The sequence below is a fragment of the Eschrichtius robustus genome, chromosome 19 (genome assembly GCF_028021215.1).
Source record: "Eschrichtius robustus isolate mEscRob2 chromosome 19, mEscRob2.pri, whole genome shotgun sequence".
NCBI lineage: Eukaryota > Metazoa > Chordata > Mammalia > Artiodactyla > Eschrichtiidae > Eschrichtius > Eschrichtius robustus.
In genome coordinates this window covers 64,719,445-64,747,294 of record NC_090842.1, presented here as the reverse complement: position 1 = coordinate 64,747,294, position 27,850 = coordinate 64,719,445, and the positions used below count along the sequence as shown (strand labels likewise).

General features: G+C 52.6%; 1 protein-coding gene across 2 annotated transcripts in view; it reads right to left on the bottom strand.

Annotated features, from left to right (window-relative positions):
• Positions 1-25,431, bottom strand: part of PPP2R1A (protein phosphatase 2 scaffold subunit Aalpha) — a 32,644-nt gene extending 7,213 nt beyond the window's left edge. The window contains exons 1-9 of one of the 2 annotated variants that reach the window (XM_068527930.1): positions 25,262-25,431; positions 13,492-13,582; positions 10,384-10,484; positions 5,192-5,424; positions 4,040-4,187; positions 3,765-3,920; positions 1,833-1,947; positions 1,653-1,723; positions 1,075-1,209 (exon numbers count right to left, since the gene is read on the bottom strand). In XM_068527930.1, coding sequence (XP_068384031.1) covers positions 1,075-1,209; positions 1,653-1,723; positions 1,833-1,947; positions 3,765-3,920; positions 4,040-4,187; positions 5,192-5,424; positions 10,384-10,484; positions 13,492-13,582; positions 25,262-25,339 — 1,128 coding nt within the window. In that variant the 5' untranslated portion in view covers positions 25,340-25,431. Of the gene's footprint in view, positions 1-1,074; positions 1,210-1,652; positions 1,724-1,832; positions 1,948-3,764; positions 3,921-4,039; positions 4,188-5,191; positions 5,425-10,383; positions 10,485-13,491; positions 13,583-23,482; positions 23,620-25,261 lie in introns of those variants that run through there. The other variant, XM_068527929.1, reaches the window with a different exon arrangement.
• Between the last annotated feature and the right edge of the window lie 2,419 nt (positions 25,432-27,850).

Genomic DNA, 27,850 nt, shown 5'->3' with positions numbered 1-27,850 from the left:
GTGTGGTGTGCGCACGCTCCTGTGCACGTGCATGTACACCAGGGTGAGGCCTCTGCGAACGCAGAAGTTACACTAACAGGTCCCACACCAGCCTGTGGTATCACCATCTGCCCGGTCACCACCAAGGCAAACACCGGGGAGCCTGCGAGCCCCCAGGCCCCGGCACGGCCCCTCCTGCCTCTCAAAACCAGCCGCACCCCTGCAGCCGCAGCCCCTCGCCCAGACTCCAGCAGCAGCCTCCAGTCGGGGCTCCTTGCAGCTCTTCGGGCCACAGCACTTGCATCTGTCCTCGACACCAGTCTCAGGGTTCCTTCCTAACACCCAGATCTGCTCCACCTCCCCCACCTCAGAGCCAAGTCCACACTCCTTCCCCAGCTGTCACCCCACGGCCTCTCCAGCCATCGCCCGGTGCTCGCTCTCATCTTCTGTGCTCCAAGCCAAATAAACAGCTAGGTGAGGTCGGTCGCGTGACTGGCTCTGGCCAACGGGGTGTGAACAGACAGGACGGGTACCCTCTTTGGGGTCTTCCTCTTGAGAGGACTGGGCCTGCTGCTGGTCGGTGCCCTCTCCCTTCAGCCACCTCAGACCCAGAGTGCCCAGGTCAGCAGGGCCAACCCCCCAGTGTAGGTCCACCCCACCTCTGGACTGTTGTGAGAGAGATAATGCTCTACCTTATTTAAGCCGCTGTATTTTGGCGTCTCTATTACAGCACCTTAGCCTGAACTCTGATCACCAGGAATGTATCACAGCACCTGTATGATCAGGGCATCACAGGACTGCCCATCTGTCCCTCTCCATTGCCAGTCTCTGAAGGTCCTTGAGGATCAAAAGTGTCTCGTTCTTTTTTTTTTTTTTTTCTTGGAATCCCTAGTGCCCAGGAAAAAAGGACTAGTACAGAATAAGGGCATGCAAAACAAATGCCTAATAAACAAATAAGCTAACGTGCAGTCCACCATGCCCACAAACATTCAACTCCTTGGCAACCTGGGTGTTTGCTGAAGATCCTGGCGAAGCCGGGAAAGCAGCTGCCCCACCTGTCACAGCCAGAGCACAGAGCCTTCCCGGTGCCCTTACCTCGTCCTTCAGCTGAGCCAGGAAGAGGGGCAGGAGGTGCTCGATGGTGTTGTCTTTGCCCAGGATGGGAGAGAGGCCCATGATGACTGAGGCCAGGGCCGACTTGACGTGTTGGTTGGCGTCTGACACCAGCTCCTGGGAGGGAGAAGGAATAGGGGAGCCACAGGGTCAGTGCCAAGAAGACTCCAACTCCTAAGAAGCCCTGAGACACAGCCTACTCTCGCCATCTCAATCCAGGGCAGGCTTAGTGTACACGGGGAATTGCAGGTCCGTACATGTCCGGCCTGCCTAGAGTTCAACGACCCCTGTTGCCAGCAGCTTTCACCCCAATCCCAAAGCTCTCTGGATGAGGAGATCCAGTGAGCTTCGAGGGGGACGCACTCCCCACCTCCACGTTCAGCCCCGAGCCTCAGACTTTGCCTGCACTCAGGGCTCCTAATTGCTCCAAACCCAAGACCGCCTGGTCCCGGAAGGCGGGGAACTCGGTTTGCACCTGGCTGCCCCTAATGCCCAATCTCCATCCCTTCTTTCCAGAAGGCTCAGATCTGCTCTGTTCCTCCCACCAAATTCCCTGTTACCTTGATGCAGGGCAAGATCTGGGTCATGATCACATTCTCCCGACAGTCAGCTGAGAGATTTTCACAGAATTCTGTGGGCAGGGAAAGGGAGGTGGCGGGAGGTAAGACCCGATGTCCTAGCTCTGCCTTCAGCCTCCCGGACACCCACCCGCTTACTGTGTCCTGGTCGCCAGCACCAACCTTTGACCTTGTGGGAGGCTGCGGCCCTCACCTCGGCCTCACAGTCTTTCATCAGGTTCTGGAAGGCAGGGACCAGGTCCGTCTTGGTGATCTCAGGCCCCACTGCTTTCTGGAGCTGCAGAAAGGGAAGGTCAGGGGGGGTCAAAGGGCTTGGCAGGTATTCTAAGTGAATGAGAACAAAATCAAAGATAAAGGCACCAGGGATGGGGCAAAAACAGCCCTTGGAATCACTACTGAGATGTAATGCCAGGGCCATGGGGGTGACCTTGGCCAAGTCTCGGAGCCTCTCTGAGCCTCGGTTTCCTTGTTGTACGGTGCCGAGTTGGGCTGGGTAGTGCAGTGGTCCCGAGCACGGCTCTGGAGTCCAAGTGCCTGGCTCGAATTCTTGCTCTCACTTACCACCTGTGTGACCCTGGGGGAGTGCCTGTACGTCTCTGAGCCTGTGTCTCCTCAAGCCACGAGGGTACCTACTGCACAGCATTGTTGTCTGCATTAGAAATAACCACGGATCTCCTTCAGGGCTGGGCTTTCTGTTACGTGATCCAAAAACAGTCTAATGATGTGCGTTGGCTCTCACTTTTTGATTTAAATATTTCTGTGTTCTCTAAGATTGGTTACCAGAGCCCGTGTGACTTTTGTAATTAAGATGAAATGCTAAAGGTCAAGAGGGAAGCAGGCATGCTAGGCCCTCCGCATCTCATGACACCAGGCAAGAAGAGGCGCACGGGTCCTGTTGGCGCGCCACTTCTGGAGGCCTGGGGGGAGACAGGGCAGTTCCTGACTAAGGGGAGAAGTGAGGACCCCGGGGGCCCGGTGCCCATCTCTCCAGTGTCCCCTCCCCCCACAGCCAGTCCCAAATGTCCTTGCTCGTACTTGCCCTCACCGCCCAGGGTCCGCTGCCCACGCCAGACACTGTCCCTACCCCAGCCCTCACCCACTCATCTTCCAGAACCTGCCTCAGTGCTTCCAGGCCGGGGGACACCCGCCAGCCCTGCACCTGTCACACTTTGACATTACATTTCCCTCTGTCTCAGCTGGCCTCCCCCTTCAGGCTGTCTGTTCCCTGAAGGCCAGGGATGTACTGAACTCACCGTACCCCCAATGCCCAGCAAAGAGCTGGTGCTCAATAAACCTGTTTGTGGGATGAGCAAACTGAGACTTCTGTGGAAAGAGCACTGTCCTGGGACACGTGGCATCTTGTCCCTGTTCTGCCAGCCTGATGGTGTCACTCTGACCAGTCTAACCTCTGGGCTGTGTTATGGGGCTGAACTGTATCTCCCCTGAAATTCATACACTGAAGTCCTAACACACCCCACACCTCCCTGGAAGCTCAGAATGTGACTGTACTTGAAGACAGGGTCTTTAAAGAGGTCATAAGGTAAAATAAGGTCATTAGGGTGAGCCCTAATCCAAAATGACTAAAGTCCTTACTTATAAGAGGAGGAGATGAGAACACAGACACACAATTAAAGACAAGGGGAGAAGACAGCCGTCTACAACCAAGGAACGAAGTCTCAGAAAAACCACCCCTGCTGACACTTTGATTTTGGACTTCTAGCCTCCAGAACCGGTGGGGAAATAAAGTACCACCCAGCTTGTGGTACTCTGCCACAGCAGCCCCAGCAAACAGACTATGTCTTCCCTTTTGTAAAAGGAGATAAAGTTCAATTAGGTCAGGAACACATACATGCTACCCTTTCTCTGCTCCTGTGGTTCTCTCCCACAGAACCTTAAGCTGGCCTCAGAACCCTTCAATCAGGGTTGGCAAGTGAAGTGAGATCCAAATGGATGATTACCGAGACCTTACTGCTTAAACACCCGACGACTCCCCTGGGCTTCACTAAACCCCAGCTCCTGTATGTGGGCCCTCCGCTTTGCCTGAGGCCTCAGTCCCCCCATCTGTGAGACGCTGCCAACAGGCCCCTCCCGTACCTCTGTGAACTTGTCGGCCACCATGTACCGGACGCGCCAGGACTTGTCCTCAGCAGCCTGGCGCAGGGTGGGCATCACCAGGGCCTCCAGATCCTCCTGGGGCAGGAGCTGGGCGATGTTCACACACGCCTCCACCGCTAGCAGCCGCACCGAGTCCTGAGGAGAGGACGGGAACAAGGGGAGGGCAGCAGAGGCCCCATCAGCCCTGGGGCTCCCTCTCAGACTCAGGGTCCACGGGAGGGAGACAGAGGAGAGGGCTGCGGCGCAGACCCCACCTGCTCGTCAGAGGCCAGGTTGGAGAACATGGGGATGATCTCGCTCTTGACGTTGTCCAGCTCCAGCACCTTGGCGAACTCCCCCAGCTTGGAGGCTGCGGCCCGCCGTACCATGGGGGTGTCATCTGAGCACAGGTTCCGGAAGTACCTGGGGGTTGGGATGGGGCTCAGGAGGAGGGACCCCTGGGATGCCAAGGCAGCAGGCAACACCACGGAGGGCGAGCACGGACTCTGCAGTCACGCAGTTCCTGGCTGTGCCTGGGTGACCCTGGGCGAGCGACGGCCTCTGAATCTTCCCAGCCCTACACAATGGAGCTGATAACAGTCCCCGCCCTACTGGGTCGCTGTGAGGTTTAAATGAGACAAGGTGCAGGAAACAATCAGCAGCCTTTCTGCGCGTTAAGTCTATAGTGAATGGTAGGTACTGATTATATTATCATGACCACATAAAATTGCTTGGCTAATGTGCTGGGCTGAGGCTACTCAAAGATTTTCCCTTCCAGCAGTGACTGCTCCAGTTAGAGATGCACGGGGGCACACGCAGCCCTCTAAGTGCCTGCAGGCAGCTGTAAACCAGTATTCTGCCAGGAGTGATGGCTCAGGGCCTGGGCTTGCTGCTCAATGGTTCATGAAGATGGTGGATGGACAAAAGTCCAGAGGGAGGGGAAACACACGTTAATGGAAAATTTTAATCCAATTAAAAATATTTTCACGGATTCTTCTGGAAGCCAAGTCTTACATGCAAGCAATTCCCTGGGGTATCAAGCCAAAGGGGAGAAGGGTAGTGGAGGAGGAGGCCTCCTATCTGCCAACCGGAAACAGGCCTAAGATAGCATCACACATCACTGTTGAGTGCTTCTGTGTATCAGACTCTGTTCCAAGCATTTTATATGTAGCAATTCTTTTAAATCCTCACAATAACCAGTGGGAGGAAGAACCATCATTACCTCCACTTCCTCAATGACCAAGAGGCAGCGCCTGGGTTCACACCCGGCTGTGTCCAGACACCACGTCTCTGAGGGGTGGGCAGAGGGGAGTGGGGGCTGGAAGAGCTCAGGGGCCTCTGGGCCCTGGATGGGCCTAGAGGGGGCCGAGGCTCAAGAGAAGGGGACCAAGCAGAGGGAGGAGGCTGGGTTTTGCCAGGGGACTCACTGTCGAAGCTCCGCCTTGACGGCACTGGACACGCGGGGGTAGCAGACGGAGAAGAGGCCGCAGGCCGACGTGCGGGAGGTGAACCAGTCACCGCCCGCCAGCCGCTTCACGAGCGGCACGAAGTGGGCCTCCAGGTCGGAGGGCGAGTGCTCGTGCGAGATGGCCCGCAGGGACTCCACCGCCTTGTCCCGCACCACCGTCTCCTCCACCGTGGCCAGCGACTCCAGGGGTGGCTGGGGGGCAGAGCACGAGGTCACCGGCCAGCGCCCTCCCCCCGCCCCACCCACGCTGCTCAGCGCCTCCAACAGGCCTTCCCTGACCCCCAAGCCAGCCTGCGCCCAGCCTGCCTTCCCTGGAGAACCTCATTCACAGGTCCCTGAAGGCGCTTCGGTGGGGTCCACACACCTCAAAGTTACACATGTTCCTTTCTGAGGAGGGCCACAACTGTCACCAGCTTCTCAAAGTGCAGGAATCGTCACTGATGTTGAGTGGAACATCTATTTACTACGTGTTCTGAGCAGGGCCATGACTCTGGGGGGGGCACTGGTTCTAACTCACTGAATCCTAGGAAGCAGGTCCTATGAAGAGGAAACTGAGGCACAGACAGGCTAAGTAACTTGCCCGAGCATAACAGCCACAAGCCAGGATCTAAACCGGGCCGCTGGCTCCAGAACCTCCAAAGGGCTGAGAAGCAAAGGTGTGGTTTCTGACACGGGGAACTCTGAGGCTCGTGACTCTCGCGGGTCTGTTACTGTGAGGCCTGGAGGGATCCCGTTCCTTCACGGACATCTGACTGGCTCACCACCGCGTCCCCCGACCCCAGCAGACCTCTTGGCACAGGGCAGCAACTCGGGAATTACTGACCTAATGAAGGGAGACTCAATTTACCCTAATCTGTTCAAAACAAAGATGTGGAGGTCTGCGGTCTGAAGTCCAACCTGCCCTGACAGGTAAAGAAAGTAGAAAGAAATGATAAATGGAAACGCTTCCAGGGCCCATGCAGGGAACAGAATTGAAGCAATGGGCAAAGGTGACAGGTGGGGACAACCGAGGCAGAGACTGGGGCAAACTGGAGAGCATACAGTCTAGGGAGTACAGCTGCTTTCCAGCTCTGTCAGCTGTCGCCACGGGGAAACATGGCTGGTAAAAGCAAATCTGGTTTCCCAAAAGCAGCCAAAAGGGGCAGGTTCTTATCTGTGAAAAAAAACCCTCATTTAACACATGCGCCAACATGGATGAACCCTGAAGACATTATGCTAAATGAAATTAGCCAGTCGCAAAAGACTCCATACTGAACGATTCCTTTATGTGAGGTGTCCAGAGCACAGGCACACCTCGTTTTATTGCGCTTCACTTTACTGCACTTTGCAGATGCTGCATTGTTTTACAAACTGAAGGTCTGTGGCGTCTACCAGGTCTATCAACGTCATTTTTCCAACAGCATTTGCTCACTTCAAGTCTGTGTCACATTCTGGTAATTCTCGCAATATTTCAAACTTCTTCATTATTAATGTACTTGTTATGGTGACCTGCGGTCAGTGACCTTCCACGTTACTATTGCAAAAAGACCACAACTCGCTGCAGGCTCAGACGACGGTTAGTACTTTTTAGCGAGAAAGTATTAACTAAGGTCTATGTACCTTTTTTTGACAGAACGCTATTGCACATTTAATAGACTAAAGTGTAACCATAGCTTTTATATGTACTAGGAAACAAAACAATTCATGTGACTCGTTTTATTGCAATATTCACTTTACTATGGTAGTCTGGGACCAAACCCACAATATCTCTGAGGTATGTCTGTAGTCAGATCCACAGAGACAGAAAGTGGAATGGTGGTTGCTGGGGGCTGGGGTAAGGGGCTTGGGGGTCACTGGTTAATGAGTACAGAGTTTCTTTGGGGAAGATGAGAAAGTTCTGGAGATGAACGGTAGTGATGGCTGCACCACAACGTGAATGTACTTAACACCACGGAAGAGTACACTTAAAACTGGTTAAAATGGTAAATATTATTTATAATTTACCATGATAAAAAAAATCAAAAACAGAATTTTTAAAAACTCATTTTAAAAAGGTGGCAATGGGGGCTTCCCTGGTGGCGCAGTGGTTGAGAATCCGCCTGCCAATGCAGGGGACACGGGTTTGAGCCCTGGCCCGGGAAGATCCCACATGCCGCGGAGCAACTAAGCCTGTGTGCCACAACTACTGAGCCTGCGCTCTAGAGCCCGCGTGCCACAACTACTGAAACCCGCGCGCTACAACTATTGAAGCCCGCGCGCCTAGAGCCCGTGCTCCGCAACAGGAGAGGCCACCGCAATGAGAGGCCCGCGCACCACGGTGCAGAGTGGCTCGCGCTCTCCGCAGCTGGAGAGGGCCTGCGTGCAGTGGCGGGGACCCAACACAGCCATGAGGGGGAGGGAGGGAGGGAGGGGGCAATGATTCAAAAGGAAACTGTGATGCCATGCCTGCCTGGGGACCCTCAGCGTGCGGCCTGTGTCACAGGGACACGCTGTTGTAGGGTTCTGGGTGCACAACTGGCTCACAGAGGTGTGGCTGCAGACGTGGTGTCACGGGTCCTGCAGGGACCGGTTTCCTCTTATTTCCTTGTTTTCCCACTACCCAGGCTGGCACACAGGAGGCACTCAATCTTCCACTTAGAGTCACTCAGTAAATATTGATTAATAATTGATTAATACTTAGCAAGTGACTGTAAGTGGAACTTATGGTAACCTGTCACGATCACAGAGGCCTGGGGTGGGGACCAAGGCTAAGCAGTAGTTACATCACCCAAGGGCCTCTGCCCCAGTGGGTTACTGCAGGGAGAGGTTCTCACAGTGTGGTTCCCAGACCACCCACGGCAGGATCACCCAGGAGGCCTCTCCCAGCACAGACCTAAAGAATCAGACTCTGGGGGCAGGGCCCAGGAAGGTGCACGTTGAGGAAACCCCAAATGATGCTTTTGCATAACGAAGACCCATTGCCATGAGGCCTCTGTGCGATGGAGGGTGGGGCTCTCAAACCCGGGGAGGGGGAAAGGCGTGAACCTCCTAAAATCATCTATACTCATTTGAGGAGCGGGCCTGGAGTTTTCATCTAAGGGACCCATGATTCCAAAAGGGTTAAGAGCTGCTGATACAGAAATAATCCTCACACTATAGCTACACGGATCTCTGTGAAATTCCATCTCACTCACACTGCAGAGAACAAGGGCCGGGATCGGGTCTGACACACCTCTGGGTTCCCGGAGCCCACAGGCCTTGCTCATGTTCATGGAATGAACAGGTTGCAAAAGAGCCATTTCCCATAACTTGTCAAACTCCACCTCCTCCAGGAGCTCCTCCTCGACAGCTCCCCCATCCCATCTAACCCAGATTAGCCGCCTCTTCTGGGTTCTAAGGGCCCCTGGTTTCCTTTTTTTCCAGCTTGGATCAGCCTGCGGGGCAACCAGGAGCCCTCTGAAGATAGTACAGAAGAGTGGTAGTGGCGACGAGTTGGGGGCCTGGGTTCAAACCCTGGCTCTGCCTCTGCCCAGCTTGTGCCTCGGTTTCCTCATCTGTGAAGGGACACCAGCACGAGTCTCACAGGGTCGCTGCAGGACACAATGCGTTACTGTACATGAGGCACTGAGAACACACGCTGCAGGTGCTGAGTGAGCTGAAGCTATTCTGACCTGACTTGCCTGCGGGTTCCCGGTGTTGCCTGGCCCCGAGGATCCTCACGGACACCAGTCCCAGAGGTCACACGGGACTGCTCCCCAAACAGAAGCATGGGGTGACAGGGGCTTCCCTCATTGGGAATGATCAGCGGAAGACCCTGACTCGGCAGGGGAAGGACCCCCGGGTTCCAGCCGTTTGTCTGCAGGCCTGTGGCTCTGGTTGAAGCTGTGGGGTACTCAACAGTGTTCTCTGCTCCTGAGTCCTCTGAGAAGCTGCTGAAAGCTATTAATTCTCTCCTCAGAAAGACTGATAAACACCACGGGCTGCAGACAGTTCCATGGAGTTCAAGGGACCCCTTTCAGGTAGGTCCAGGGACCTCATCACGTTCCTGGTGTTAAGCAGTCCTGTTCTGTATAAAATGTATGAAATGACCTCATTCACATACAATTTTCTGTGTGTACATATACAAATTATACATGTGCACTCAGATGAGAGACAGGATACCAGACTCTAATGATAATTATCACAGTTTCTTAGAGTTAATGCTTAATGCGTGTTTGGAAGAAAACAAATGACCATATTTGCTCAAATCCAAGACCCCAATAAGAAGCACATTATTTCACATACCACTAAAAGGAACAAAGCCTGCTGACAGTAACTGTAAAACACCATCAAGTGCAGATGCCAGAGTATGATAACATGCCTTCAGGAACCATGAAAGAATTATTGGGAGGGAAAAAAAGGAGGCAGAGCTGTTCCACGGCTCTGAAGAACAGTGAAAACTGAGCAACCTCCAAGGTTCTTTCAACCCAGGTCACAGGACTGGAGCACTTCCTCCCTTCTCTTCTCCCAAACAGCAGCTGCTATCAGTATCTGACCATCTCTGTCCCCAGCCATCACCCAGCACAGGGTCACACAGGCAGGAAGTGGGTGGGGCCTGGGGGAGAGTCAACCGGACACACCTGGAACCCCAGCTCTGCCACTCGCTAGCCGTGCGACCTTCGACGCGGAACCTCTCGTTGCTCCAGGCGGCTGTCTCTACCCCAAAGGGTGGACACGACCTCACAACATATGGCATTCATGACAACGGAGCTAAGATCTGTGAACACTCACTACATGCCAAGTGCTGTGCTAAGGGCTTCCTGAGTCGATTCTCTAGGTAAGTTTTAATGACTCTCCCTCTACAGATAAGGAAAGTACAGCACAGAGAGGTTAAGTAACTTACAAGTCACACAGCAATCAGTGGAAGAACCCAGCCTAACTCCAAACTGAAAGCCTCACGCGTGGAGTGCCAGGGGGGGCCTGGCGCTGGTCAGGCACGCCCAGTCAACGGTAAGGAACACACCCGCGTTTTCGTGCTGATGTATTAAATGTCACTGCTGACTTGCCGGATTAAAGTGAATGTCCAAGGCCCAGCTGTTCTGAGAAGATGACCCCAGCCTCTCCTGCACTCTCCCCTCCCCGCCCTGGCTGCCAGGACCATGGGTCTGACCCTGCCAGGGGCAGGCAGGGGCCTTCCCCACCTTCCAGACTCACCAGCAGGCAGTGCACGTACTCGGGGCCTCCGACCAGAGTGGTGAAGGTGCCCAGCTGCTCCGCCAGGGCCAGGAGGACCTCATCCTCATCGTAGATGGTGTCTGCGGGACGAGACAGACCGGGTGACGGTTCCACCCCACGTATGACCCCAGCCTTCAGTAACCCAAGCTGACCCCAGCCTTCAGTAACCCAAGCTGACCCCAGCCTTCAGTAACCCAAGCTGGGAACAAGCAGGCTCCACTCTGCTCCCTCAAACTGGCAGCCACCCTCCAGCTGGGTGGGCAGAGATGAAGGCAGAGGCTGGGGGCAGGTGACAGAGTGCCCGTGACTAGGTGTGGGACGCTGGGGGAGTGAGACCACCTCCCTGCATCCCAGTTTCCACACCTGTAAAATGGTGCCAGTCACCTCCACCTGCAGTGACGGTCAGAGTGAGGAGCAAATAAGACCATGTGCACAAGTGCAGAGCCTGGTAAACGGGAGCTCTTTTTGCTTCTACCCTCAGCACTGTTCTCGCTGCCAGGAACTTCGCTCTCTTCAGCCTGAGAAAGTCCTCCCTGTCCTTCGACACTTGGCTTAGCTACCGCTTCCTGGAAGATTTCCAGGATGCCACCCAGACAGGTCAGGTCCCTTCTCTAGGCTCACTGCCCAACCAGGCCCCCTTATCAGAGACCTCACCACGGGCTATGATCACCCGAGTCCAGGACTGGCTCCTCTCTGTGCCCCAGCTTCTGCCAGAGATGAACACAGTGGGCACTCAATCCGCTCAACTTTGCTGAAAGAAGGGATGATCGTGCGCAGAGAGAACTGCTCTGTCCTAACACCTAAATCCAAAGGCCCTTCTCGAGCTCCACCCTCCCTTCGCTGAGGCGATGGCAACGACTATGGCAGAAGACGCTAGCATCCCTCGCGTCTAGGCTGGCATCTCAGCTCCCTGAGTTTACGTGAGGCATATGCCCATCCTGTGGTAGGTTCAAATCCTGCTCTACCGTTGGCTGGGTGTGTGGCAATTCACCCGGCCTGAGACTCTTTTCTCATCCCCCAAATCCAACAACAATGTTGTTCTGAGACTGAGGGGAAATAACTGCTTTCTGTGAAGAGCTCAGCGTGGGGCCCAGCACGAGAGTTAGTGCTTTAGTAAACTCCGGCGGCGTGGCTCTGGCGTGTCCTGCTCTCAGGCTCCCTCCCAGCCTCGGTTTCGCCGGCTCCCCCTGTGGACGGCTCAGATCGCCTCCCTGCTCTGTTCCTTTCCTGGAGACCTTAGGACACCCTCAACTCCTACTCAACTCAACCCCCAGTCCAGACCCCTTGGCCAAGCTGCATCCCTGAAAGCCAAATATACGGGACCTGCCAGCACCTCAGATCTCCACCCTTCCCACCTCTACACAACTGCCCTCCCGGCCTCTCTGGCCCAGACCTGTCAACCTCCACCCTAACGTTGCCCCTGCGTCTCTCCCTGCGGCCCTCATCAGGCAAAGCGCCACGTTCAATCCTGGCTCCGTTTGCCACTCACTCCTGCCGGCTTTCCCCCCAGGCAGCCTCCCCGCCACCTCCACCGAAGAGCTACCAGAAGCACGTGCTGCGCGGACCACCGGACCCTCCAGCCCCCCTGTGAGTTAGGGCCTGCTTTATCCCGCTCTGCGGAGAAGGAGCCGGGGCTGGGAGAGGTGGGATGGCTTAGCCACGTGTGCCCAGCAGGGTTTCACACCCAGGTCCTTCCAACTCTTTTCTCTACAACTTTTCAGCCACTGCTTTACACTGCCGTACCACACTCCCTGTACCCCTTGCCCCCGAGGCCGTCCGGGTCTCAGCGTTCTAAAGCCTTCAAGTCTCTCCCACGGTTCACCAGTGGAAGCCACTGGTTTGAGGTCATCCGCTCAATGTCACGTGTGCAGATGCCTCCTCCCCACGTGGTGTCCAGAGGCAGACACCCCTGAGCTCCTCAGTCATCAGCTGCGACTGTGGGCAAGTCCCCGCACATCCCCTCAAGCCTCAACTCCCCCACTGTGAAATGATGAGGGGGTGAGACTCCCTGCCTCCCTCCCCCCGCCCCAGCACCATCACTAGGCCCAAGTGAGAGGATCAGAGATGAAAGAGTTTCACTAGGGACAAAGCACAGCTAACTCTGAGCCTTTACTGGCGATTTTAGTTAGTATGAAGTACGAAGTCATAATAAGAGTGATGGGAACAGAGGATCTACCATTCACCGGTGATCCAGTCTGTATCAGACACTGTGTCAAGCGCTTTAAGTACATCTTCACAGGCAGGAGAGCGCAGGAACAGCCTAATCGCTAACACCTGAGCAGCGCTTACCACATGCTGAGCACTTCACGGGGGGTCTTATTTCATCTTCATACTAGGTGGTACTGTTAATGCCCTTCTCACACGTGAAGAATCAGAGGCGGGCAGATGTGAAATATCTCGCCCAAGGTCACACAGCTAGAAAGTGGTAGAGCTAGGATTTGAGCCCAGGTAGCTGGGGCCCAAGTCTGTGCTGTGAGTCATTACCCAACACTGTCGAGTTTGGAGCCAGCGTGCCTTGATAAATATCCCCTCTGGGGCACCTCCTAACTGTAGGACCAAATAAGTTACCTCACCTCTCCACGCCTCGGTTTCCTCATCTATAAAATGGGGGCAGCAGTCTTACCTACCTTAAGGAGTTACTGTGAGATTAACTTGGACAACGATGGTGGTGTACATTTACTGAGCACAGCGCTATGTGAACGAACTCAATCCTCACAAGAAAGGGTTTAGAACACCACCAGGCACATGGTATATATACAATAAGCGTTAGCTGTTATTGTTATTATTGAATGTTCACATCAATGCTACATCGCATGTCGACTATGCCCATTTTACACATAAGAACTCTACGGAACAGTGAGGTAACTCGCCTAAAGTCACCAGCTTCTAACTACTGGGGCTTCGATTCAAAGCTGGCTCTATCTGCCTCCAGAGTGCTTTTCACCAGTCCCTGCCCCAGGCCCAGCACCCAGCACCCAGCACACGGCACTTAAAAACAGCTTGTTAAATCCAGAGGGGCTTCTCTTACCTGGCAGGAACCACCCCCGGGAGCCCCCACTCGACCTGGGCCCCAGGAGTCCCCCGTACCTGTAAGGAAGGGCAGAAGCTCACTGCGGGTCCTTTCGACCCCGAGGGCCAAGGCGATGGTGGACAGCTTCTTGATGCTGTTGAGGCGAAGCTAATGAGAGAACAAGGAAAGGAAGGGAGAATGTTAGCAAGCCCAGACTTAAGGGAGTCTGACACCTCGGGACCCAGTCAGGCCCTGGAAGCCTCCTAAACATGTGTGGGGTGCTGAGTAATAACTTGGCAAGTCTACCAAGTCACTCTGTGACCTTGAGTCATTTAAATTACAATGGCAGCGGCAGCCTCAGCAAAAGCATCCGTTGGGTCTCACTGAGCCAACACCCCTCGTGGCACTTTGGAGGACCACTGCGCCCGCCTCCCCACCCTCCCCACCCTCCCCCTGCTGCGCTCAGCAAGGCTAACACACTGTGCCTTGGACGCTACCAGCGGCAGCCACGTCCCCAGCTTACTCTGGGCCCAGTCCCAGCCCAAGCGCTCACTTGCACTGCCTCATTTAACGCTCACGACCAGCAGAGGGTTACAAGCCCTGCCGCAGAGAAGAGGAAACGGGCTCAGGGAACGAAAGTCCCTTCCAAGGGTCACACAGCTCAGATGGTGTAGAGCGGGGCCGTAACCAGGACTGCTGGCTAACAGTGATGACAGAACAAACAAGGCTACAATGGCGGCAGCCAGAAGCTCGGGGAGAGGCTCAGACAGCTCTTCTCACAGCCTCTCGAAGGATCCAACACTACTGACACCTTGATCTCAGACTTCTGGCCTCCGGAACTGAGAGAGAACACTCTGGCTGTTTTAAGCCACCAAAGATGTGATGCTTTGCTGTGGTGACCCTCGGAACCTCACACACCCCGCTGACACACAGCGGGTCTCAGGCTCAGCCTGTTGCGTTAGGACCTCGTTTGACCCTCTCGGCCCCGGGAGCGTGAGTAGCGCCACCTCTCCCCCACCACGGAGGCACAGAAACCTGCCTGAGCGAGCACTGAGCGCGCTGAGACCCAAGCCCAGCTGCGGCCGTGCGACTGGGAAACGCCTCTTCCTGTGTCTCCATCCTGACCACAGGGCCGCTCCTGCCAAGCCCCCAGGGCTGCGGCCGGAACGCAGTGAGCTCGTGTGTGAGTGGAAGGCAACGCCCTCAAGGGTGAGTAAGCCGCGCCAGGCCAAGCGGGAATCCTCCTCCCACTCCCGGAATGAAGGAAAGAATAAGGAGGGACCAGGTCAAGGAGAGCAGCAAGGGCTCCCTCAGCCTATTCTTTCCCAGGCCCCACGCGGCTGCGAAGAGGTCTGCAAGTGACTGGCGTCCTGCATCCCCTCTGGTTTAAGGGGTTAAGACTCTCTTTGGGAATCACAATGATGAGAACCTCAAGAAATGCTACAGTGGCCTCACCTCAGAAAAACACACACACCGCACTTTTCATACCCCATCACTGGGTTTTTGGACCACCTGGGCTTGAGGTAGTCCGAGCACTCACCATCCTGGTAGTAAAAGGATCTTCAGATTAAGGACTACAGGCCTGCATCTTATTTTTAGCCCCAAATTAAATGTATATAGAGGCAGACCTATAGAAACAGATGAACGACTAAACATGGTGAACACGAACCCTCAGTGAGTCTGAGCGAGAAGCACACAGCTGCCCACTGTACCAGTCTAGAGGTGGGCAGACTTTCTGTAAATTGCCAGGAAGTAAGTATTTTCAGCTTTGCAGGCCACTCGGTCTCTATCTCAACTACTCAACTGTGTCTCTGTAGCACAAAAACAGCCAAAGACCCAGACCATATGTAAGCAAGTGGGCATGACTACATTCCAATAAAACTACACCTGCAAGGCTGCGGGGCAGAATCTGGCCCACAGGCTGTAGTTTTCTGGCCCTTGTACTAGTCCTTCGATGTTCTGTATGTCTGAAATTTTCCTCAAGAATATATCGGAGTAAGTATTGACTTAGTTGCCTGTTTCTCTGTCCCCTCCAAGTTGAATCTCTGTGTTCTTCTCTCAGCTGGGCTACAGGGAAAAGTACACGTGGGCCAGGGCACAGGATGCTGGCAGGGGATAATCATAATGACAGTAACAACAGCCGCTAGCATTTACTGATTGCTTACTATGTGCTTGGCAGCATTCAAGTGCTTGACATGGACAATTAATACATTCACTACTTAGAACCGTGCTCTGAGGCTGGCAGTGTTACTAGAACCCTCCCTTTTAAAGGCGAGCACGCTGATATGCAGAGAAGCTGTCACTTGGTGGAAAGGTGCAGAGCCGTGTCCAGAAGCCAGATGCCCTGACTCTTATTAATCTCAGCATCACACTGTCATTTAGGAACGATGCCCAGGGAACCGGCCCAGGAGAATCAGGCCAACTCTGCCATGGTGGAGAGCCCCCTTCCTTCCACTGCTGTCTTTGGAGATTCCGGTTTTGGTTTTAAGAATAGCTGCTGGTTTCTTCAGCATAAATGGCACCGTGAACACTTAAGAAAGGCAGCAACAGGGCGGGCTTTAGATACACTATCTGGGTTCAAGGCGAAGCTGCTTTTCACATTAGCTGTGGGATCTTGGGCCACCCTTTGTACCTTTTTGAGTCTCAATTTTCTCATCTGTGAAATGGGGGACTGTAATAATACCTATCCTTTGTACTTTGTGAGTACAAAGTGACATGATACTGGGAACAGCCTGGCACCAGAGGAAGGAGAGTAATGGCAGCCATGGCAACCTCGCTCGGTTGACAGCACGCCTATTTTCGTTCAGGTTTCAAGGACACGGGCAGCAGCTGGCTAGCTGTCCACCCACATCTCTCTTCCCTTCTCTCACAGGGACAGAGTAATAATTGCAAACATTTCCTTGGTACTCACTAGGTGCCAGGCAGTGTTCTAGGTGCCAACGTTTTCACTCATTTGATCCTCACAACATCTGTGAGGTAACCACAGGATCACCCACTTTGTGGCAGAGAAAACAAAACCTCACACAGCTCTCCGGTGGCAAGATTTGAACCCCAGCCACTTGGCTCTGAGCCAACACTATCAATTCGTATTTCTGTTTTCTGGTGTCTTTCAGCTGGGGGGTGCACTATGAACCCCTCAGCAGGTTTTTAAATGACCACAACTTTGAAACAGAGGTGAGCAGAAACGGCACTAGCAGCATTTGCAACAGCTGAAATGAGCTCTGAAGAGTCATCGTTACCACCGGGGACGGAGTCATAGGTTTTGCTGCCACTATTTATAATACGCTATAGTGTGCTATTATGTATAAATGTAATTCATAATAGAAGAGAAGTTAAATTTGAGTTAGGGATTGGTGAAAATAAAGATGTTATTTTTCTCATCCAAATTCATGGACCTGCCCTGAATGCCAGATGGGCCCCAGGTTAAGAGCTCCTGCACTGGGCTATACTCCTGCTCATAACCTCTGATTTTCATCTGTGCACATGAACCCCCGGTAAAGGTATTTCCGAATCACCTGTGCATTTGGATATGACCATGAGACTAATGTCTGGCCAGTGAAATCCAAGTGGGAGTGGTGTGTGTGATTTCTAGAAGTGTCCTTATGGGAAGATGGGGTCACATCCTTCATCCTTCCTTCCTGTTTAGAATGGGGCTATGATGGCTGGGGCTTCAGCAGCCATCTTGGGGCTTTGAGGTAACCTGAGAATGGGGAGGGCAGGATGGAGGCCAAACAGAGAACAATGTGTAAGAGCCTGGGACCCTAACACCTAGAGTGTTACACCAGCTTGGACTGCCACCAGACTTTTCGATTGTGAGTCAGAAATAAACTTCAAGCTCATTTAAGTCTCATATATTTATAGAATTTTCCTATTATTTACAGCCAACCTTAATCCCAACTAACCCAGTCAATGACCTAGTTCTGGACACAGAGACATAAGGACAAACTGGCCAAGGAGCTTCCAGGAAAGATTTTCCTCTTTGACCAAAGGGAGGAGTACAAGAACCACCTCCTTGTCGCGGCTGGCCCCTGCTTTCAGGGTGCTTCCGCGAGGACGTAAAGACAGCAGATGATGCAGCAATCTCGTGACCACACGAAGCAGGTCAAAAGAACTGCACACTCTGACCCAATTCTGTGATATCCTTGAGCTGCTGAACTTGTTATATGAGGACAAAGTGAACCCTTATTTAAATGACTGTTGGTTGAGTTCTCTGGAACGTTCTTGAGAGAGCAGCTATTAAAATCAATAAGAAACCTTTACTGTCCTTTCATCACGTTGTAGCCATAAGAATGCACTGTGCACTGTCCCCAAGCATGTCCCCACCAAGACCTACCACAATGCTCATCTATGGTTCCATGGCCACGCTTATCACCATGGGCTGGGGCTGCCTGCGTCCCCAGCAGCCCTCAGGCTAGTACACGAGACATAATAAATAATAAATAAAATCTCCCTTCCCACCACTACATCCACACAGAAAAACTACTCACTTTTTAAAACCCACGTCACGTTCAATCCGTGGAGCTTCCCTGACATGACCACGTACAGTACGAGCCCACAGGTAGTACATCTTCCCTCCACAAGCTGAGTAAAACCCGAAGGCCCTCCTATGGACTACAAGGCCCAACATGACGGGGTCCCTGTGCGCAGATCCACTCTCACTCCCCATGCCCTCTTCTTGCTCCCTGGGTTCCTGTCACAGTGGTTCCCTTGACAGTAACTTAAATGCAAACGTACTGTCAGCCCAGGTCTTCACACTTGCTGAATTGCTGCTTCCTCAGCCTGAGACACCCTTCCCCCCAGACAGCCCAGGGCCCCTCTCACTGCATTCAGGCCCCCGCTTAATCCTCACCAATGACCACCCTGGGTAAACCAGCACGCCCCCGTCACTCTCTACACATCTTAACTCATCACTTCCGACATATGCAGCTGGTCCTTGGACAACATGGGGGTGAGGGGTGCAGTCGAAAACCTCCCACCAGTTGAAAACCTGAGTATAACTTATAGTGGTCCCTCCGTATCTGAAGTTTCACATCTGTGGATTCAACCAACTGCAGATCATGTAGCACTGTAGTATTTACTACTGCAAACAATCCGCCTAAGTGGACCTGCACAGTTTAAATCCGTGTTGTTCAAGGGTCAACTGTTCTTCTTTGTTCACTGTTTCTCCTTCCCCACTAAACGTGGGCTTCACAAGGGCAGGGACTCTGTCTTCTGCACTCTGTGCCCCAAAATCCCAGGACAGCGCCTGGCAAAGAGGAAGAGTCCAAAAGAATCTGGAGGAATATGCTCCAAACTGTTACTGTTCGGTAGAGCTGGTGGCTGATAATGAGCAGTGTGGAGGGGTCTGCAACGTGGGTGCTTTAACAGTGAGCCTCAGCCCGGGGAAATGCTCAGTGAGCGACACACGTGCCTCTTCACCTCCTAGCAAGTCCTAAACATCCGGGACTTCCCTGGTGGCACTGTGGTTAAGAATCCGCCTGCCAATGCAAAGGACACGGGTTCGATCCCTGGTCCGGGAAGATCCCACATGCCACGGAGCAACTAAGCCCGTGCGCCACAACTACTGAGCCTGCACTCTAAGAGCCCGCGCTCCGCAATGAGAAGCCCATGCACCACAACAAAGAGTAGCCCCCGCTGGCCGCAATTAGAGAAAGCCTGCACGCAGCAATGAAGACCCAACAGAGCCAAAAAAAAAAAAAAAAAGTCCTAAACATCCTTCCACCTCATTCCATGAAGAATCATGTTTTTAAATGAACATAATGTGTGTGGGTATGTGTGGGTAGATGGGTGTGAAAAGTTCTGCATCACCCAAGAGTGAAATGGGCACCATAATCTCTATTTCTGGAGCGCTTTTTTTTTTTTTTTTTTTTTTAAAGTAACGAATGAGCAGGTACTCTGGCTTCACCAATCAGCTAAGGGTCTCCAGATAAATCCCAGGCCCCTCAAAGCTTGAGTTTCCTCACTGTAAGATGGTTATTACAACAATGCCTGCCTCACAAGATTGCTGGGATAATCAAATAAGGAAGACACAGAGACAGAGCCTGGCACGTAGCAAGCACCCAAGTGTTAACCGTTATTCTCATCGTTATTTCTCACGTATTTGTACTTCTTGAGCAGGGGAAAGAAAAAGGTAAATTGAAACAGAAAAAGTAATCTCACCACCTCCCTGGAAACTGCGGCACAAACAAATACTTCCCTAGCAGTTTGCCTGGTGTTATAATTATTTATGGATGTGCCTGTGCCCCCATTTGGAAGGTGACTTGTCTCTGGGATGAGGAAGGGACAAGACTATTAGCAACTGGTGACTCCTGAACCTAGTACTGGGCTGGGCACATCAAAAAGCAAAAATATAAATATTTTTCAAGTTTTTAAAAATGCAGGTCCCCCAGTGAAGGCATGGCAGAGCCTGGAACTTGAACCCATGTTCTTCACCATCACCCTACACCAACTTCTCTTTTTTAAACTCTCAGAGGGCAGCCTTATTCCTAAGTTCTGCTTCAAATCCCCATGTACTCCCTGAAAAGAAGTCGGAGGCCGTGCTGTCATGTTTCTAAGATGAGGACGCAGGGGCATATGCTGCCGCGATGTCTTTGACCGTGGTGAGTACCTGCTGTCTTTACAGTTAATCTCATTTAATCCTCACAACAGCCCTGCCAGGTGGGTCTTCCCCCCTTTTCCTCATATAACAAGAAAATCAAGGCCCAGAAGAGTTGAGTAACTCGTAAAGTGGCCAGTCCAGGATCTGAAATCCTGGACTGCGTCCACCCAGGGCACTGTCTCCTCTGTGTCTCCTCTGGGCCTACACGCTGTCCCCACAGGGCCCCAGCTCGGTGGTGAAGAGTGCTGCCCTGAAACCCAGTGCCCTTGGCTAAGTCCTAGTTTCAGTATTTACTGGGTGGTGTGACAATGACTGAGTAGCCTTACGTAAAAAAAATGGGAAGAATTTCAGACTGAAGATTCATAGTCACATTCAGAATCTGATTTAAACAAGCTAACTGTAAAAGAACACTTCTGGAACAATCAGAGAAATCTGATTATGAACCGACTACTAGATGATACCAAAGAATCACTGTAAAAACTTTGTTAGCTATGATAAAAAAACAAAACAAAAACTTTGTTCGCTATGATAACGGCATTGTGGTTATTAAATGTCTGTTGTTTTATAGGTACATAACGAAATATGTAGGAGAAAATATCTGGGGCCTGGGATTTATTTTTAAAATAGTCAAAAAAAAAAAAAACAGGGTGGGGGGGGTGGTGAGAAGGATGAGGAACCGGTGAAAAAATGTGGTAAAACTTTTAAAAAACTGCTGAATCTGGATTTGGTACTATTTTCTCTGTTGTTTGAAATTTGACAATCAAAACACATTTACTGGAAAGAAAAGTAGCACCTATCTCAGATGTCTTTTAGCAGGCTGGCATACAGCAGGGTTTCTCAGCCCTGGCACCACTGCCCTCTGGGGCGGGGCCGTCCCCTGCGGCGGGGAGGGGCCCGGGCGGTGCAGGACGTCGGGCACCATCGCTGGTCTCTCCCCCGTTAGCTGCCTGCAGCACTGCCCCCGCCAGTCGTGACGACCAAAAACATCCCCAGACATCTGTCCCCTGGTAAGAACCGCTGCTCTAGAGTAACCGTTAGAAGAATAGTTTTTAAAATGCTGCACCTCACCTCGGACAACTGAGGCCCTCGTTATTTCACCACCACCACCGGCAGACATTTAATGAAAACTTAAAATACATCCAGCACTGTTCTAAGCGTTTTCCATGTACTAACCTATTTAATCCTTGCAACACCCCTCTGAACTGCTAAATTAAAAATTATTCCCATTTTTTTCCTCTTCTTTTTTTTTTTTTTTTGCCAAGCCGCGCAGCTTGAGGGATCCTGGTTCCCCAAGTAGGGACTGAACCCCGGGCCCACGGCAGTGAAAGTGCCGAGTCCCAACCACTGGACCACCAGGGAATTCCCTATTCCCTTTTACAGATGAGAAAACTGAGGCAGAGACAGTATTAGTAACACAGAAACCTGGCCTCTCAACCAGTGGACCACATTTTAAGAAACATGGTGCCCCAAACACCCCTGAGATAATGCAATCCAGCCACTGCCTCTTACTGGCTGGGGAGGCGATCTCTTTGCAGCTCACTTTCCCAAGTATAAGACCACAAGCTACCATGACAACTGAACAAGGTCATCACTTACTGAACGCCTTCTCTGAGGCAGCCACTTAACGTGCCAATTCCGCTGCAACTTCCCAACCAGGTAGATGCTGCTTCCTCATCATTATTCCTTACAGATGAGGAATCTGGACCCAAAAAAGGGGAAGGCACTGGTGCAGGGCACAAAGGGAGCAAACTGGTCGAGATGGGATTCAAACCTCCGTCATCCCTGACTCCTCCTCCTTCCACGTCACTCACCACAGCGCATCCAATCCATCAGCAAATCTCAACAACCCTCCTTTTCAAGATACCTCCAGTCCCACCCCTTCCCCCTACCTGCCTGCCAGCGCTGGTCCTGGCTGCTCTGCAACGGCATCCTGGTAAGTCTGTCTGCTCCTGCCCGGCCCCTACTCGGCGGCCAGAAGTCAGAGCGTGTCATTTCTCTACGCGAAGCCTTGAACTGGCTCCCCCGCCTCAGCAGAGTCTCTGCCCTGCCGGTCCACAGGCCTCACCTGACCTAGCCCTGGATTAGTCCTCACCTGCCACCGCTCTGCCAGTCACTGAGCTGCAGCCACCATGCCGCCTTGTTGTTCTCGAACGCACTGAGCATGCTCCCATCTCAGGGCGCCAGCACGCGCCTGGCACTCCTTACGTATTTCCTGAATAAATAATTCCCCTTCAGACTTCAATACAATAAAAGTAACAAATAAACAAAAAGAAAAATTAAATTACTTGAAAATGTTAAAAAAAAAAAAAAGGCACTTCACCACCATCCTCTAACTCCTACCACTTTCCCTCTCAATCTCGACCTTCCAACCCAGCGACTATGGTATGCAGAATAATGGCCTCCCAAAGATGTCCATATCCTGAGCCCTAGAAGCTGTATGTCACTTTACATGGCAACAGGGACTTGGCAGGTGTGATCAAGGTTAAGGACCTTGAGATGGAGAGAGTATCCTGGATTACTCAGGTGGGCCCACTCTCATCACGTGGATCCTTAAAATCAGAGACCCTCTCCCGGCTGGTCAGGAGGAGATGTGACTACAGTAGAACGGTCACAGAGACACAACGCTGCTGGCTTTAGAGATGGACAAAGGGGCCACAAGCCAAGAAATGCGGGCAGCCTCCAGAACCTGGAAAATGGTAAAGACACGGATTCTCCTCTAGAGCCTCCAGAAAGGACTATAATCCTGCCAACACTGTGATTTTAGCCCAGTGAGACCCGTGTCAGACTACTGACCTCCAGAACTGTGAGATAATAAATTTGTGTTCTTTTAAACCACTACATTTACCTCAGGATTTCCCAGAGAGGGCTTCTCGCAATCTCATCACGATGGACATTTTGGCTGGATGATCCCTTGCTGTGGAGGCGGTCCTATGCACTGTACGTTTAGCAGATCCCTGACCTCTATCCACTAGACGCCAGGAGCACTTGCCCACTTGTGACAAGCAAAAATGTCTCCAGACGTTGCCAATGTCCCCTCGTGGGCAAAAATCACCCTGGGTTGAGAGCTAGTGGCATTATTTGTCTCCTCTCTCTTCCGGGAAGGCTCTTCCCCATCTTCTTTTGGGAGCTGACTCCTTCTTCTCGTCTTGTCTTAAACGCTGCATCCTCATAGGAGTTTTCCCTGACTGACCTTCTTAAGATGAATCCTCCCCACCCCACTCCGTGCTTGCTGGGTACTCTGCCCAGAGAGCCTCAAGGCTCCTTCCCCTGCCCCCTTCGCATCTTTGCTCAGACACCACCTTCTCAGCAAGGCTTTCAATGACCCCTCTGAAGCCGCGTTCTCCACCCACTTCCTTTATTTTTTCCATAGTACTTATCCCCATCTAACATAATACGTATTTTCCGTATTGTCTTATTGCCTTTTTTTTTAAATTAATAGCTACTTTATTTATTTATTTATTTATTTTTACCTGCGTTGGGTCTTCGTTTCGTGCAAGGGCTTTCTCTAGTTGCGGCGAGTGGGGGACACTTTTCATCGTGGTGCGCGGGCCTCTCACTATCGCGGCCTCTCTTGTTGCGGAGCACAGGCTCCAGACGCGCAGACTCAGCAGTTGTGGCTCACGGGCCCAGCTGCTCCGCGGCATGTGGGATCTTCTCAGACCAGGGCTCGAACCCGTGTCCCATGCATTAGCAGGCAGATTCTCAACCACTGCGCCACCAGGGAAGCCCTTGTTTATTGTCTTTTTCCCCTCTCTACAAGGTAAGCTCCACAAGGCCAGATTTTGTCTGACTTTTTCCCTGTTGTACACCTGTGCCTAGAACAGTGCCCAACACAGAGCAAAGGCCCAATAATTTTTACTGACTCATTATCACAACATTCTGCTGTTTCCTGCCCACCACGTCTCATACGTGTGAATAATGTATTCGGTTCCGTTTCACATCTGTCTCTTGTGTAACAACTGGCATCACCATCAATCACATCCTCAGCACCACAGGTGATATGTGGCAGGTGTCTACTGAACAAACGAATTCCTACAACAGCCCTATGAGTCAGACAATCACCTCTATCTGAGAGAAGAAACCGAGGCTTGGAAAGATTAACTTACCCATGTCAATCAGCAAGAAGTGCAAGAGCCAAGCGCACACCCTCTGCCTGTCTGACTACTGAACTAGAGTCACAGAGCCGGAACCTCGGAGGCTGGGCCAGTGCAACCCGCTCAACTTTATAAACGGGGAAATTGAGGCCCACATGTCCGAACTCTTCAGTCATCACTCCCCATAATTACAGCTCGCACTTATTGGACCCTTACAACAGACCAGGCGCCATTCTACGTGACTCGTATTATTAACTCGTTCAGTCCCTCAGAACCACTCAATGAGGCCGGAATTATTATTAGACCACAGTCTACGGAAAACAGAGGCCCAGATCCGTGAGGTAATCGGCACAAGGTCACTCGGCGGGTGAGAGGCGGGGCTGGGATGGGCAAACCCTAGAACCCTAGCTCTTCTCAATCCCTCGCCGGCTGGCCTCAGGGCCCTGAGCCCCCTCTCCCCCTCACCAGAAATGTTAGCCCGTTTAGTACACTGCCCACCCCCCAGGCAACGGGAGGCTCCCCGAAGGGGGGCGACTTTCCACCTCGTAATTTGCTGCTGAATTTAGCTAGTTGCCCCCCTTAGGAATGGGCTTTTCGCCTCCCTCTCCCCTTCCGGGATCTACAGCACAAGTGGAGGCGGGTGGGAGAGCAGGAATTAGAAAGTCAGCTTTCACATCTCAGTCCCCATTTGGAGGGCTTACCCCACAGCGCTGAGCCCCAGCAGGGAGAAAACCTACCCGGGTCCCCATCAACCAGGCGGCCCCTCCCCAACTCGGAACAAGTCACGCGCCCACCCCATCCCCAAGGGGCCATTCAAGGGCCGCCGCCAATCACCGAGCCCTCCCCTCGCCTCTCCCCGACCCAGTCGTCCGAGCCCCTCCTGGGCCGCGGCCCCCAAGGCCCGGGGCCGCCGCGCGCACTTGGCAGGCCCGGGACCCTCCAAGCTCGCCCTCGCTCCCGCCCGCCGCTGGGCCGACACCCAATCCTGGGCGCCGTCTCATTGAGTCCAGGGACCGAAAAAGATGAGAGCGGAACGCTGATTGGCCGCCGCCCCCTTCCGCCACTCTCAGCGAACACTGAACCCTCTCCCCGAGGGACGCCCGTGCTCCCAGGCCCCCCTTCCCGTCTTCCCCAAGTCCCCCGTTGCCTCAGGACCTGAACATCCTCGTTGCGGAGCTCGTCTATGAGCACCGCGATGGGGTAGAGCGAATCGTCGCCGTCGGCCGCCGCCATCTTGGCTCCGTCCTGTTCCTGTCAGACTGCGGCCAGCGCCTTACTAAAACGGGAGTAGGCAGAGGCTGGGCTGGGAGGAGGAAAAGAGGGCGTGGGGACGCCCGAGCCACTTTACAGGGGCTGCCCCACAGTCATTGCCCAATGACCGGGCCAAGCCTGCGTTTCTTTGGTCCGAACAAATGAAGTCCCGCCTACCGCCTATTTGCCATTGGCCGAAGAGACGACCTTAAGTTTGCCAGAGCCTAGAAGAGGGGGAAGAGGAAACGGAAGTATACGCAGTATCTTAGCGACAAAGATTGTGCCCGCCTACGTCGCCGCTAACAACGGCCTAGACGAGCAGTTGTTTCTAGCCAATGAGGGGCAGGATTGGGAGGTGGCGAAGCCCGTTTTCCGAGTCCCGGAGAAAGCTTCTGCGAGTGCGTTGCTAGGAGTGCGTGACGTCATGGGGGGGGGGGGGAAACCAGAACAGTCTGCAGGTTTCGGCTTGGGAGGCAATGGCCCCTCCGGCTGGCGGGCGGACTCCCAGAGCCTTTGTGCGGGAGGAGGAGAGAGTGAGTCTTTCATTTCTGCCTTATTATGCCGAGGCCCAGAGAAGGGTGGCGACTTGCCTTACTCTCTGGATAAAACTCACGCCCCTCAGGCTGGTATGTGGATCTGCTTACCGAACGCACGTCTCCCACCTCCCCTTTTTATTCTTCAGCGGTTCTGGAAAATTAGCTACCTGAGCACATCATGCTTTTTCATGCCAACAAGTCTTTGCCCAAACCGTACGTTCTATTTGGAGAGCAGTTCCTATTAAATTGTCCGATCTCTACGTAAATATCTCCCCTTCCCTTCTTCTCTTTAGGCTTGGTCCTCAAGCCCCAGAGCCACATAATCAAATCTCGCTCGCTCTCTCAGAATTCCTATCCCTTGGCTGGGGCTGTGACCGTCCACAGCGTGAGAGCAGGGTTGGGGCTGACGAATCTCTGTTCCTTGCCTCAACACAGCCCCTCACCCGCAATTTTAGAACCACGCTAACAGAGTTGGGGGATGGGGAGGCCTGGGATGCACCTTCCCCCTTATCGTGTCACTTAAAGGGAACAGCTGAGCTAGGACTCCAGGACAGGTCCAGGCATCTTTTCCAAAGACCCCTTACCCACTCCAGTTAGGAAACTACTCCCTATAAAAGGGGGCGGGGGGTGGGGGGGAGATGTTGCCTATTTCAATCCTTGCCCTCCTTTTTCCCAGGATCTTTCCCCCAACCCAACCCTGCCAGCCCACTGAGACTACAGGTTCCTTAGCTAAAGATGCACTTTAAATACCTTAGAATTTTATTTGTCACTTATACCTCAGTAAAGCCCCCCCCCCACCAAAAAAAAAAACGTCCCAAGTGTGCCTTGCAGAGATAGTCTCTGCATTGGACAGATGCAGTCAGCAGCTTGATTCTGGTCAGACTTCAAAGAACAGGCCCTGACCGTGAGCATCTAAATGAGTGCCCCAGACAATTCTCTCAGCACTGCAATTTGTTTGTTTCCACAGTTCACATCCTAAAAGAGGGATGTCCAAGTGGCACACTAAACACCTGTGTGCCCCTTGGACACAGTGGCAGCAGTCCAGGTCTCCGGCCAGTGATGAGAACAATCACATCTGCTTTCTATTCTTGCAGAGCTGGCACTAAGACTAACCACCCACAGTGGCCCAGAGGACACCTTTAGGTTTCAGCTTACTTAAACCATCCGTATAGTCAGACCACGCATTTAGGGAAGTCTCAGAGGACTGAGGGTTGGTAGTGCCAGTGGCTTTGGGTACAGTGTAGAGCTTAAAATTTCCCCCAAAGGGAGAGGTACCACTTATTCCTGTAAAGCCAGGATGTTGCTGGAGCCAGTCTGGGTTCATTCTTGAATAAGTGCTTTGCATGAGATGCAGGACTTTGGGGGCCCTTCCTACCTTGCTGGTAGTGGAGTCCAAGTTGATTCATCCCCAGATTTGGAATATCAAGCCAGAGAGTCACAAGGCTTCTACATATCAGGCTTCAGTTTTGAGGCGCATTTACTAGCAAGCTAATTACTACTTTTTAAAAGCAGTGCACCTGTTAGTAGTGTCAGAGTGGCCCTGAGTTCATAAAGCAATGGGGACTTTTAGGTGGAGGCTGCATCCCTTTGCCAGAGGCTCTAACTGACAAAATCATCAGGACACTGTCTCCCATGTCCCAGGAGTCTAGTAAGGGCCGAGCCTCCTTTGGATAATGGGGAGTCAAAGACAACAGTTTTTCCTTCACTGCTGGAAGGATTGAGCATTGTAATGAGTCCCACTGAGTCCCATTAAACTTTCGCTGGAAAACAGGACTTGAATTTGGTCAGGTTATATCAGCTGCCCCAACTGGCAGAGATGTGATGACAAGTTAGACAGGGCTGTGGAGACTGGGGCCTCTCACTTGCCAACAAAGAGAATATCATTTATATAATGAAAACTTTGTACATCAGAGGTTAGTGGCACTTGATTGAAATCCTTACCCACCCTCTGTTACCT